Source organism: Sorex fumeus, unplaced genomic scaffold, assembly GCF_029834395.1.
Source record: "Sorex fumeus unplaced genomic scaffold, SorFum_2.1 ptg000067l, whole genome shotgun sequence".
In the NCBI taxonomy this organism is placed as follows: domain Eukaryota; kingdom Metazoa; phylum Chordata; class Mammalia; order Eulipotyphla; family Soricidae; genus Sorex; species Sorex fumeus.
The window spans coordinates 3,297,160-3,311,359 of NW_026606124.1; the positions used below are offsets into that span (position 1 = coordinate 3,297,160).

The 14,200-nt window shown below is 50.0% G+C and overlaps 1 protein-coding gene across 6 annotated transcripts in view; it reads right to left on the reverse strand.

The window, feature by feature from the left end:
• The window catches only part of PML (PML nuclear body scaffold), a 30,495-nt gene extending 17,849 nt beyond the window's left edge, over nucleotides 1-12,646 (reverse strand). For 3 of the 6 annotated variants that reach the window (XM_056128788.1, XM_056128789.1, XM_056128792.1), the window contains exons 1-2: nucleotides 12,398-12,644; nucleotides 10,270-10,739 (exon numbers count right to left, since the gene is read on the reverse strand). In XM_056128788.1, the coding sequence (XP_055984763.1) occupies nucleotides 10,270-10,739; nucleotides 12,398-12,454 (527 nt within the window). In that variant the 5' untranslated portion in view covers nucleotides 12,455-12,644. Of the gene's footprint in view, nucleotides 1-10,269; nucleotides 10,740-12,397 lie in introns of all 6 variants that reach the window. The other 3 variants (XM_056128786.1, XM_056128791.1, XM_056128787.1) reach the window with 2 other exon arrangements.
• Between the last annotated feature and the right edge of the window lie 1,554 nt (nucleotides 12,647-14,200).

Sequence of the window (14,200 nt, forward strand, 5' to 3'; positions counted from 1 at the left end):
CCCCAGCATCCTATATGGTCCCTGCCCCCAGCACCACCAGGAATAATTCCTGAGTGCAGAGCCAGTATCATCACTGGGAAAGAAAGGAAAAAAAAAAAGAAATTGAGGTAATTAGCTAGAGGGCAGCATCAAAAGGGCCCCCGTCAGCCACGCCCCCTGACAGCAGTAAAGCTTTTAAATGCAAAGGATTCCTAGCACTTGGGAGACCCCCTGGGGAAATGAAGACAGGAGAGGTGGTCCCGGCAGTGCCTGGGCTACTCTCAGGAAGTGAGGGCTGGAGAGCCACAACAGGTTGGGGCTCTGGATACTGGAGCCCCAGATTAGGCCCTGAAGCATTTCAGGCAGCAAACCCTGAGCTAGGAGCAGCTCCCAAGCACTGTCCAACTGCTCCATGGTTGAGAGGTGGCAGCAGGAACTCCTGTCTCAGAGGTACTGAAAATCCAAGAGAAACAGCCCAAGGACAGGGCATGGAAAGAGGAGGAGCCCGAGGGATGGTGCAAGGAGTTGAGGCTCTTGCCTTGCAAACGGTTTACCACAGTTGATGCCCGGCACAATGTAGAGTTCCCCCAAGTGCTGCCAGGAGTCACTCCTGAGCACTGTCAGTAACTCCTGAGTACTACAGCGTGTGGCCCAAATGCACCCAAATCCCCCAAAGAAGATGAAAGAGCAAGCCTGGTCTATTTCACGCTGTGCACTCTGGTTGGATGCTGGCCCACACCCAAGAAAACATGGAAAGTCTATGATTTCCTCCCTTTGTCTCTGTGTAGGTGGACATGGGCTTGGTGGCTGGCGTTCTCTAGAGTGACACTTCTCATTCAGGAGGAACCAGACTGACCTTCCTGCTCTCCTTCAGCACGTGGGACTGTTATTCAAAGGCCACCCTAGACAGGGGTCCTGGGGCATTCCTCCAACTAGGAGACCTTATTGATTCTACTTCATTTGCTTTCAAAGCCAAAGTAATTTAGGCAGGGAGGTACATAGGGAAGGGCCCATAAGTCAATGGAATTCCCAGGAAGTAATAAAACCAATAGCCCTAAGGCCCTCAGAACCCACCTTGTGAGCATGGGAGCTAAGGCCTGATAAGGTTTTGCCACTGTCCCTCTCCACCCAAAAACTCCAGCAGAAACAAAGGCTAAGGAAAGGAATTTAGAAGAGGACCATCAATCACTTTGCAACCACCCTAGCAAAAACTCTTACATAGCTAGAAAGCCCACGTGGGGCACCTATAAAAGCCACCTTGAACAAAGGAAGCACGTGCTTATGCTGCTGAATCCATGTACTACTTGTGCCCACATGGCAGAGCACATGTGTTCCCCAAGCACAAGTGTCTGGAGATGTGTCTCTCCGCCTTTGGAGAAGCCCGTGTTCTCCCTGAAGTGTGTTACTCTCTCTCCCTTTGCTCTCCCTCTTTCCCCTTCCTAAAAGTCTCCACATAAAACCCATTTTTACTTCACTACTCATCTACTCCTGAAATGCTTTTCTGTGAGACAGGAAAAAGTACCTGGAAACCCTGGGTAAGACCTAGGACTGACTTTCCTTTCCTACAAAGAGCAATTCCCATGCCAGCCTGAGTCCGTGGCTCCCCACTGGTGGTGGGGGTCAACTCCAGAGCTGAGAAGCTCAAGCAGATGTCAGGTGTGGCTGCACGGCCACCCGATCAGGCTGGTGGGGCTTGGGCCCGTGCAGGACAGGGGCTCATCCACAGATTCTATCAGTCCTAGCCTTCCCAGTCAGTCCCGTGGCAGCCGAGGTGGATGGGGAGAAAGTGGCCATCTCTCTCCTCTCTGCCTCACGTAAGGCACCCGTGGGCCACTGTGCAGGACGTGGCCGTGCAGGACGTGGCCGTGACGGGGCTGGGATGCAGAGTTGGCGCGTCTCTCCTTCGGGCCGGTCCAGAGACACATCAGCAGCGCAGACAGCGGCACATACTGAAGCGATGTGGCTATGCCTCTCTGAGAGCAGGTGCAGCACAGCTGACCCTGGGTGCACAAGGTCTGACCACCACCAAGCCTGCATTTCAGACGGCACCTTAGTGAGGCAAGCAAGCTCGAGCAGCTCCATTCTGTTCTCCACGAGTCTGTTGCTTAGACCCTCATACTCCCCCCTGCCCCGTGGCCTTTGCCCAGTTTCTCAAGACTAAGGGCTGTTTTCATGCACTGTTAAATGGACAGGAACCCCGGGCCCCCGAGGATGTCCCGAAAGGCTGGCCTATAGATCCAGGACACAAATGATGCTTCATGATCTCCCCTCACATTTTCACAAGGAACCAACCCTTGTCCCCGCTGTAGTTCAAGAAATCACCGGTGCTGTTGGCTGATTGGGAGACTCAAACCCCTTCTCTCTCTCCCCGACACATCACTTGTTTCTGTTTGAACCTGTTTTCCCAGCCAGCCCTATAGAAGCTCCTCGTTCTGGTCTAAGAGTAAGACAGTGTTTCAGAACGAGAATCCACCAGCCTCCAAGGCTGCCACCATCTGAATAAACCTGTTTTTTCTCGCATCAACTTTCGCTGGAGCGATAGCACAGTGGTAGGGCGTTTGCCTTGCGTGCAGCCAGCCCGGCCGAGCCGGGTTCGATTTGTCTGCCCCTCTCGGAGAGCCTGGCAAGCTATCGAGTGCGGCAAAGCCTGGCAAGCTACCCGCGATGTATTCTATATGCCAAACACAGTAAAAACTGTGTTAGTATATAATATAATATATTATATATTATATTATATATGCCAAACACAGTAACAACAAGTCTCAAAATGGAGACGTTACTGGGCTCCCTAGAGCAAATCGATGAACAACAGGACAGTGTTTGTTTTGTTTGTGACAACTTGACAACTTTTGTCTATCCCTATTGGCTTTCCAATGGCAACTAAGTCTCAAGAAACACAGGAAAGGACCCTAAAGTTATTTTCTCTTTCTCCTTCCTCCCTCCCTCCCTCCCTCCTTCCCTCTCTTCCCCTCCCCCTTACTGTTTACTCCTTCCCTCCCTCCCTCCCTCCCTCCCTCCCTCTCTCCCTCCCGTCCTCCTTTCCTCTCCTCCCCTCCCCTTACTGTTCCCTCCCTCCTTCCCTTCCTTCCTTTCCTGTTCTGGGAATCAATATAATCTCAGGAATCGCACCAGAGAGTAGTGGCAAAAAGAAACCCAGGCTTCACAAATGTAAGGCCTGTGATTTACCACGGAATCACAGCCCCAGGTCTTATGATTTTCTTAACAACACTTCTTTTCCAGGTCAGTTTATCATAAGAAAACAATAAACAGTACATATAACATGCAAAGTATGTGTTGACTCTTATTAGTAATCATCAAAAGCAGGCTATTAATAAAATCTGGGGGGGGGGGGTGTCAAAGGCTGTATGTTAATTTTTTAGTATACTGAGGCCAGCAGCCCTAACCTCCACATTCTTCAAGTGTCAACTGAAAGTTGAAGGACAAATAAAGGTTTTAGCTTCACATAAATTCTACTTTAGAGGGGATTCCATTTGGGAAACAAAATTAGATCATCTAGATAGTCATGGAGTTTTAGAATAACAAACTAGAATGATATAGCATTGATATAGCAGTGAGCACAAATACAATCCAAACTTTTTTGGCTAGTAAATGTTGCCAGATAATGAGACAAAGCTTAGTTAGGACAGAGATAAGCAGGACAAAGGAAGCAGAGTCTTGCAATGAACTCCGGTCTAACTTTAGTGAATGAAGTAAATACAGAATTCAATAAATAAAATGAAACGTACATGAAAATAAAGAAACAAATTATAGCCACAACTGAGTAACCTACCCTAGATGATTAAGTCACAATAAACATATTTTAAATATAACAGAATGCAGAACTTTTTATTAGTAACATTGTGTTTCAAGATCAAGCGCCTATTTAGTTAAGCCAGACGCAGAACATCTCATCAATTCTTGTCTGTTTACTTTGGGGCCACTGTGTCCTGTGTTCAAGGCTTACTCCTGGATTTGTGCTCAGGGATCAGGACTTTGTTATAAAATTCAGTAACTTTTGATGTTAATTATTAAAATGTTAATAGACTTTTTGGCATAGAAACCAGACTGTTAACTCCTTATGCAACAGGAACAACCCTGATATTCTCGTGATCCGCTGTGGGAAGGGCCTACTAGGACGGGGAATGTGCTCCAAGGGAGAGAATTATGGCGTGCCAGTGTGAGGCCCTGGGGGCCAGCCCCACACAGCAGGGGTCCCAGAGCACCACTGGGAGGGGCCTACCACAGTAAAACTTAAAAATGTATTCAATATGGACTGGAGGGTTAGCACAGCGGGTAGGGCGCTTGCCTTGCATGCAGGTTCGAGTCCCAGCATCCCATATGGTCTCCTAAGTCTGCCAGGAATAGTTCATGCATTCAGGAGTAACCCCTGAGCATCAGTGCATGTAGCCCAAAAACAAAACAGAAAGAGAACTGTTTCTCTGAAATTTAACTGTGTTTCGATTTCTTTTTCTCCACCTAAAGTCAAGAAAAATGAAACTGAACATTTTTTATATAGTGTTTCCTTTGTAAGAATTTAACCTCAGGCCAGAGAGAGAACGTCCTGGGTAAGAAATCTCCCTGTACTTGGCCTGCCTGGGTTCAATACCTGGCACTACGTAGAGTCCCCTGAACCCTGGCAGGAGTGAGCACCGGGCTAGGTGTAAGCTCTGAGCACCACTGGATGTAGCCCCCTGCACAAAACAACAAGAAAAACGACAGAAGCTAAAACCAAAACAACCAAATAATTTATTCCTAAATACTGAGTTCCAGCAGATGGCTTGAAGGCTACCTTTTTGCAAGTTGCTGCCATTGTTAATTGAAAACTACCCCAAAGCAGAAGCTGAGGAACCACGGAAGGGGCTGGAAGGGCTGGAAGGGGCTGTGACGCTGACTCAGAAGACAGTCTGTATCGGGGAAGGAATGAGGTACAGCCCCCCCACAGTGACAGACGTTGAGCAGGGGGGGGGCCCTACTGCTGAGATATAGATTCAGATGGACACAATCAATTGCTATCTGGTCACCATCCCTATTCTGGACTCACAGCTCCCCAGAGCCTAGGAGCTTCCTAAGGGTTGAGTGACAAAGGTGTCCTTTACTCTGTCTAGTAAGAGAGGGTCAGTTCCTAAGGAGGGGAAGGGGCAGGTTGCTAGGGGAACGGACCAAATGATTCCAGGGCGGCGGCTTCTAGTCCCACCCCTCGTCAATGGTCAATGCGGCCATCAATCATGCTTGTGTAATGAAGTGGCCTGGGGTAGGAGGGCTTGCGTGGGGCCCACGTGACAAGTGTGACAGTGTCATCACACAGCTCTCCAGAGTTCCCCAAGGCTGGCCCTAAGCATCTCTTCCATGGGCAACAAACAAACAAACAAAAAAACAAACACTGTCCTCCCGTTGTTCATCGATTTGCTCGAGCGGGCCCAGTAACGTCTCCATTTTGAGACTTTGTTGTTACTGTGTTTGGCATATTGAATACGTCACGGGTAGCTTGCCAGGCTCTGCCGTGCAGGCGAGATCCTGAATAAAATCCTTTGGCCTAAACCTATGGACTAGTGAATGAATTGAGTTCTGCACCATTCTAGCAAATAAACACGGGAGCTACGGGGGGTGGGAGGCGGAATGGAGGGGATGGGTGGGGTCCCCCAGTCCTTCAGAAGTACAGATAATAACGTAGGTTTGTGGTGAGATGCTGGGGAGCAGGGCCGCCTTGGGGAACAAGAAGTCTTTTTTCCTGGATATCTGATCCTTTCCAATTTTAGTATATGTGAAAGGAAAGCTGAAGACCTCCGGGCCCCAGCCAAGGCCATGCTGGGACCACTCTCCACACACTTGGATGAGCCTCACACATAAAAGAACTGGCAGAGGAACCCAGGTGTGTGGGACCCGGGGCTGACATCTCCAAGCCTGCACGGTTTGGGACTGGACCTGCCAGTAGCTAGACAGTTACACCTACCAACTGCCGTGTAACCCCAACAATGACCAGGATCCAGAGATTATCACACTCAGCTCCCAGAAGCACGCGGCTGCGTGACATCTTAATATCTCATTCCTACTTTGGACAAACTGGCAGGCTACCGAATGTAACCTGCCCACACGGCAGAGTCTGGCAAACTCCCCGTGGGGTACCCAATATGCCAAATACCAGTAACAATGATGGGTCTCATTCTCCTAACCCTGAAAGAGCCTTGGATATGGCACTTAAAAAAAAAATCTCAGGGCTAGGGCCAAGGAGACGTTACTGGCGCCTGCTCGAGGCAATCGACGAAGAACAGGATGGTCGTGATCGTGATCTGATCCTTTCTGGGAAGACATAATTGCACTGAATCCTTGGATAAGTCTGAGGATGCCTGAGAGCTGCTTACGTGAGTGTGTGGGTCGGAGAGGTGGGGGAGGGGAAGGACTGTAGCCTCTGGATGTCCACTCTGTCAGAATCAGTCTCTGGCCCCTTGAAACAGTTGGAGAGCAGTTTGTGAGGAAGCCCTGCTTCCCTGTAAACACAGCACAGCAGCATCCCTTTCCCGCCAAACCCCTTAGGAAATGGAGAGAAGGAACATATCCCATGACCCCCCCCCCCCGAAAGTGCTCTGGTGCGTGAATAAGACGCAAAATCCACCCAGAATGCTTCACTCTCTGCCCTTTCAGTCTCTTAATGAGAAGCGACTGCAGGGACCCCGTGTCAGGGAGCCCCCTCCCCTGAGGCTTCAGACCTATCTGCTATTCTAGAATGTTCTCCCTGCTGTGTTTGTGGGCATGAGAGCTGGGCACCGTCCTGCTTCTTCCTGGTCCATCAGAGCTCAGGTCTCCCTGGAAGAGTCACACAGGGGGAGCACGTGACTCAGGCTGACTCCATCACAGTGTCCCCAGGTAACCCCAGCACCTCCTCTCTTCACGGACAGGATTCCACCAGCCCTACTGACGCTTGCCTCGGGGTTCTGGGAGAGATCGTCTCCGCAGGCATTAAGAAAGGGCCTGGAAACTCCCAGGTGTTGCGATCACTTGCGAAGGGGTGTGTGTGTACAAGGAAACAAAACCAGAACTGACAAGGAAAGGTGCTCTCCAAAAAACACAGAGAACTAGGTCCTGGGGACATAGTTTGTGTACTAATCAGAGTCTGGCTCACTCTCTGCAGTTTGCCTTGGCTATTTTCAGCCTGGGTCACTCACGAGCACTTTTGTCCTTCATTTATTTGTTTGAGCTGCAATCCAGACAAACTCCTAAGGTTAAGGTACAGTTTACATGTCAACTCTGATCCAAGTTTCCCTGATCCTTCCAATTAACATGACTTTCCCCTCCTTAAACGTGCCGCGGTCAATGGTCAGTGCTGTTCCAGAAGACTGAGCCCAGTGCTCATTATTGGGGTGGTCTGGGTATCCCCAGCATTGCAGGGACCGAGCACGACTGTATTCTCGGGTTCCTGCACTGAACCAGTAGCTGGTTGGCCAAGAATCCCTGGCCGTGTGGGGTTCGAACCACAGGGCCCCTGAATTTTCTGAGCACCATTTTGGAGGTCCCCCCAAAAGTGTCCCAGCAATTTGTGGGAATGGATCTTCCAATGTCTCGGGGGTCCTGGCATGGAACATAGCTGTGAACCCCAGAAATGTAACTGAAGGTGGAAATACACCTCAGGTTCAGATTTCAAAGACTGGGGGTCCTATTACCTGGGCCATGATCCTCAGACACAAAAAGGAATCCAAGCTCAATAAATGGCTGTTCCATGGCTGACAATGGACATGGTACCGGGTAGTATGATTTGAGAAGCTGAATTTATTGGGGTGGGGTGGGGAGCAGACACTCAGGAGGGGTAGGCTCCGAGGCTCACTGGAGTGCAGGACCCGCTATTGGAGTGCAGATCCCCAGAAGTCAGGATTTGGGATGTTCTCGGTCCCACAGTCATCGGGGGTGAACTACTCTCTGGCCTTCACACTGTCAAGTTCAGCTTTAGACTTGGCAAAGCCCTGCTTCATCGAGATATGGCTCTTCTGGTGTCCAGTAACCCCAAATACCAGTAAATAATCCTGAATTATCATTGTTCTGAAACTGCACACATTTTAAGAGCAAAATAAAAGCAAAACTTTCATACAGAATGAAGTTCATCCTATTAAATAACTTCAGAATCCTCACAAAAGTAAGGATTAATGTGGAATTACTCAGATCCTGGCACACAACAGATTTGCAAACATACACATGACACCATGGTCAAAAGGCCATATCAGATCAATCAGTGTTCCAGTTAGAGAGAAATGTCAAGTGTGAGGATGTATTCCTACCCTATATTGCAAAATTCAATTCCTATGAATCAAGGATTTAATTGTAACAACAACAAACCAAATCATAAAATTATTAAAATAGAAGACAAGCAAATTTTTTAAATTTTTATTTTGGGAGAGTGGTCAGGCCCAGTGGCACTCAGGGACCACTCCTATGCTCAGGAGCCAAACACAGCAGTGGTCAGGGGACCACAGGCCGTGTGGGGTTCGAACCACTGTCACAGCCACAGCCACATTCAAGGCAAGTACCTTAACCTCTGTACCGTCCCTTCAACTCCAAGCAATTATTTTTAACACAGGTCTGGGAGAAAACTATTTCTTAGGATGAGAAGAGCCAGGCGCTGGAAAGGAAGCGACTGACTGATTAGATTTGAGTACTTACAACTAAAATCTCGAAACATAATGTCCTTATTAAATGAAGTGACAAAGGCCAACACAGAAAAAATATTTGCACTATGCACAGGCTTTTAGACTAATTCCTGGAAGCGAGGGATGGTGATGAAGACAGGCAAATAACCCTTACGTAGGTACATGGATGAAGAAACACACTGACTAATAAGTGGAGAAAAGCCACTGAATCTCAACCTGAACAGCAAACAAAAAAACCCAAATTCAAGCCCTGATGGAAGCTATTGAGGAATGCAGGGTCAGAGTCAGGCAGAGCAGGTGAAACATCACTGAATAGGAAGTGAGATATACTTTATCAGACTGGTAACTGTGGGTGTGGCCCCATGGGACCAAATACTTTCCTTTTGTAAGAAGACCTCCGGGGCTGGAGCAATAGCACAGCAGATAGGGCATTTGCCTTGCACTTGGCCGACCCAGGTTCAATTCCCAGCATCCCATATGGTCCCCTGAGCACCACTCAGTCCTGAGTGCATAAGCCAGGAGTAACCCCTGTGCATCGCCGGGTGTGACCCAAAAAGTGAAGGAAAAAAAAAGAAGATCTCCAAGAACCTGGGCTGGAGCGATAGCACAACGGGTAGGGCATGTGCCTTGCACACGGATTCCTCCGCCCCTCTCAGAGAGCCCTGCAAGCTATCGAGAGTATCCCACCCTCATGGCAAAGCCTGGCAAGCTACCTGTGACGTACTCGATATGCCAAAAACAGTAACCATTCTCACAATGGAGATGTTACTAGTGCCCGCTCGAGCAAATCGATCAACAACGGGAGCACAGTGCTATCGACAGTGCTCCAAGAACCAGCACACATAGAATCTTTTACACTCAGTTTTAAGAGAAGGATAGGCTGAGAAAGGGTGTCAAATGCTCACAGGATGTGGAAAACTTGTGAAAGAGGAACAAAAAGGCATCAGGAGATTATATATGTCCTTCCGCTTACCGATTTACACCTGGAAGCAAAGCGTTTCACAGGAGGGGTAGGGGGAGAAGTAGCCTCGATGACCAGGGCCATGGGACAGAGTGGAAAGGAGATTTAGACTTTTTAAAATAAATTTTGTGAGTTTTGGAAACTTACACACATGCATTAGGTATCTAAAACACCATCTCATGTAAGTTACTAATGCTGTCTAGATCTGACTTTTCTCACATGTTCACATGTTTCTAAAGAGCACAGCGTTTTACCGTTGACTTTTCAGACGGAAATTAACCACCTGCAGCCCACCCTAGAATCCAGCCGCTCTGAGGTTTCAGGAACCACCTGTGGGAAATGCCTTTCTGAGACTTTCTAAAAAGCAGAAAGGCAGCACATAGAAAAATGCAAAATTGCTTCAACTCAGCCACAACATTTCTAAAACTTGATCCTAAATATATATATATATATATATATATGAGCAGAAAAGCATGCAAAGATGATTCCTGTTGCGGCATTTTAGTAGAAAGAAATCAAGTAATACTCCCGTCCCGCATGGGAAACCCTAACTTGTGGCCATCTGCTAACCCATGCTGTGGACGCCGGCACTGCAGCCTAAAGTTCCTCTTCCCAGCCCCGACTCTGGGTCTCCTCGACTCTGCTCTCTGTACCCCTGCATCCGGCGGCTGCACCCCATCCCAGGCGCATGCTCACCTGGTCGGCATGGGGCTGGAGTGACGCCTGTGATGAGAGCAGAAGATGTTGTTGGTCTTGCGCATGCTCTGCAGGAACTGGCGCACCGGCTGTGCGCGGACCTCCTCCAGGCGCTGCGTCTCATGCTTCAGGTAGTACCCGTGTGCCTCGCAGCACCTGGGGCAGAGGAGCTGCTCACACTGGGAGCACCAGAAGTGAGCCGGGTTCTTGCAGCGAGTGCAAGCGGCCTTCTCATCCACGACCTGCCGGTGCAGAGACAGGTGCCGCTGCAGACTCTCGAAGAATATGTTATCTAGGACGGGTTGATCGGTGTCCGGGGCCCCAGGCACGTTACAGATGGAACACTGCGAACGGTGCTGCTCCAGACATCCCGAGCACAGCGAGTGCAGGCAAGGCAGCAGTTTGGGGCACTTGGCTTCGTCGTTGCAGCTCTGGCAGTACAGGAACTGGAATTCCTCCGAGGTGGGTTGCTGGGGGACCAGAGAGGCAGGTGAGGCAGGAAGTCCCCAGAGTCCCCACGAACCCAGCATCTGATCCCCAGGCTAGAGGCCCGCTGGGATTTGGTTTGTACTATTCCAGACTTCCAGAAGGGCTTTTTGGCTGTGATTTGGTTTCAGTTTTGGTTTGGGGCCACATCTGTTTGTGATCAAGACATACCCCTGGCTCTGTGCTCGGAGATCACTCCCGAGCCCAACCCACCTTATTTTCTCTCCAGCCACAATGTGAGGCAACCCCCAGACCTATCCAGACCCACCTGCTTATTTATCCAGGCTTCCCCCTCTCACTTCATAATTTATTGAATATCTACTTCTCATCAGACACAGTCTCAGCCCTGACACACAAGGGTGTACAGAATACAATCCTGCCTGCAAGGGGTTTCCGTTTAGAAAACAGGTACGTTAGGCACCACCTCATATGAAGTATTTACTAGAGTTGGGTCAAAGTTAAATAGAGTTCCCATAGGAGTCAGTCCTCTTACTCCTAGAGATTATCTTCCCCTCACTAGAAACATTCAGACAAGGGACATCAGTTCACAGCAGCATTAACCACACAGCCAAAAGGTGCAAATAGCCCTAATGCCCACCACAGATAAACACGTAAGAAAATGTGTCATGCACATCAAAGAGGTCTTTAAAACAGAAAGGCAGTTCTGACATGTGCTATAGCTGGATGAAACTTTGAAGACATTAGGCTATGTGAAATAAGTCAGACACAAAAAGACAAATGTCATATAAATTAGCTAGAGTAGGTAAATTCAGGTACAGGGAGTCAAGAACACATTCCCAGGGGCTAGTGGGGAGATGAGCTATTGCTCAGAGAGCACAGATTATCTGCTCAGGGTGATAAGACGTTCTAGAGATACAGGATGCCGTCATAACACAGTGAACTGATTGCGACTCAATTGTCCCCATAGGAAATGGAAAGTTGAAGTACTTCATAGACTATCTGGTCCATGTGAGGAGTTCGTAAATGTAGCATGATCAAATAATAAGATTCCTAGTTGCATAAGTAATAAGAGTTATGACAATACAGTGCTGTTTTCTTCATGTGGGTGAGCAGGGAAGTCTGGAAGAGCAGAGCAGGGATGAAGCCTGGCCTTTGGAGGTAATTGCTGGGGGTGGGGGGAGGGGGGCTTTGTCCAGGGACAGAGAGAGGGTGGCAGCTTCCAGAAGGACGCAATAAATGAGCCCCTAAGAGTCTGAATCGGCGGGCAAGTGTTGGAAAGGAAGGTTCAGGAGAATAAGGAGGAGAAAGCGCAGGGATGCGAGGCGACTACCTTCTGTGAAGCAAGTGAGAAGCAAGCCAGCTCCCTTCTCCCCAATCTGTGGTCCTTCTCCCAAGGCAGGGACCAGGGCACAAGTCACAAAGTGGACAGAGCACAGAGTCCGCAGCTCCTCTGGGGAGGGTCAGCCAACGGGTGCCGGTGGAGAACAGAGCACGGGGAGCTCCCGGCCCCTGCGGAGAGCCTGCAGAAAGTCCCCACTGTCCGGGCTTCTCGCTTTGGGTCACTCCTTGGGGTACTTGTCCAAAGCCCCCCGTCTTCCCACCTTTCCCCAGCCAGAGCGAACCATCGAAGTTTACATTCTCTCCCGCGACCCCCCAGGGGCACCCCCAAACCCGGGAGTACCTCTGCGGCGCTGGGGTTGGACGGGTGGCCTTCGGAGAGGGGCTCGGACCGACGCATGGTGGGCCTGCGGGGCCGTGCAGAGTCCTGCAGGGCGCTGCGAGTCGGCGCGGGTGCGGGTTCCTTCCGCGTGCAGCCCAGCACGGTTTCGATTCTCGCCTGGGAGCCTGGCGGGCGGGGACGAAACTCAGCCCGAGGCGCGCGTCACACCGCGCACCCACCGCAGCCTCCCGGACGGACGGACGGGAGGAGCCTACGGGGGCCACGGCCCCGGGAGGAAGTGAGGCCCGAGCGGGGCGGGCTCTGCGAGCACCCCGCGGGGAGGTAGAAGCCCGGGGAGAGGCGGAGACGCCCGGAGGCCCGCGCGCAACGCGAGCGCAGCGGAGCCGGAGCGCGCCCCGGAGCCGTCCGTCCCGTCCGGGCCGCTCCCTCGGGCCCCGCTTTCCCACCACCGCTAACCCCAGCGAGGGCAGAAGGGAAAGGGCTTGGAGCACTGAGACGGGAAAACCTCAGACCGAACGGCAGGACCGACCTCTGAAAATCGAGATTTTTTTTTTTTTTACGTTTTATGCATTATTGGCACTGGCTGAAAGCCTGGCTCAGCGGGGCTTGAAGGAGCAAAGGAAGTTCACTGAGGATTCAGGGGTGCGCGGGCACTTAAGATAGCAAGGCAACGGTTTGAAGCAGAAGATTCGAGTCGCTTTCGGATTTAAGAGGGAAACACATGCTGTCTGCAAGGACTGGGCTAGGGATAAAGCAGAGGGATCATTTCTATGGGCGGTAGCAGCCTGTTCCCAAGACCTATTGGGTCTCTGACACCTCGGCGGTGGCAGATCTAGGAGAGTGACTGCCGGATGCAGAGGGGGAACTTTGTCAGAGACTCTGGGAGAACAGAATGTCACCTTTGCTACAGGCTGGTTAACTAAGAATTGGAGTCTGCCCTGCCCTCTGTTCTCTGGGGTGTTAGAGGGAATCCTTCTCAAGTGGGCTGTGCCTCAAGGCCAGGGGCTACTGGGACAGGCAGGGAAGTGACATAGGAAACATTTAAAATGTCTTTGCTCTAGGGGCTGGAGCGATAGTATAGTGGGTAGGGCGTTTGCCTTGCACGGGGCTGACTTGGGTTCGATCCCCAGCATTCCATATGGTTCCCTGAGCACCACCAGGAGTAATTCCTGAGTGCAAAGCCAGGAGTAACCCCTGTGCATCACCGGTGTGACCCGAAAAAAGGAAAAAAAATAATAATAAAATAAAGTTTCTTTGCTCTCTTTAGAAGCCAGACAGCCTGCTCCAACTTCCTGTTGAAAGTTATTGCTTCTTAAAGTAAATTCATTTTGCTTTAGGTAAAGAGAGAGCTAGGAGGCCTGGTCATGTAAATTGGAGCAGATACTAATGTCTCTGAGAAAAAGAAGAAAAAAGAAGACACAAACTCAAAAGCACAAAGGGTTTTTAGACACAAGACCCATTGGGGAAGTCCAGAAACCCTTTAAGATGCAGAGTTTCACATTGCCTCTTTTGCAAACCACAACACCCAAAAGGAGAGAGAGAACAGAAGGAAATGCCCTGCCACAGAGGCAGGGTGGGATGAGGAGGATGGGGGGTGGGAGGGATACTGGGATCCGTGGTGGTGGGAAATGGGTACTGGTGGAAGGATGGGTATTTGATCATTGTATAATTGAAACCCAAGCACAAAAATTTGTAAGTCTAAAACAGTACCTCATGGTGTCTCACTAATAAAAATTAAAAAAAAAAAAAAGATGCAGAGTTTCAGGCCCAGAGCATCCTCTGGGCTCTGGGAGGAAATGCTGG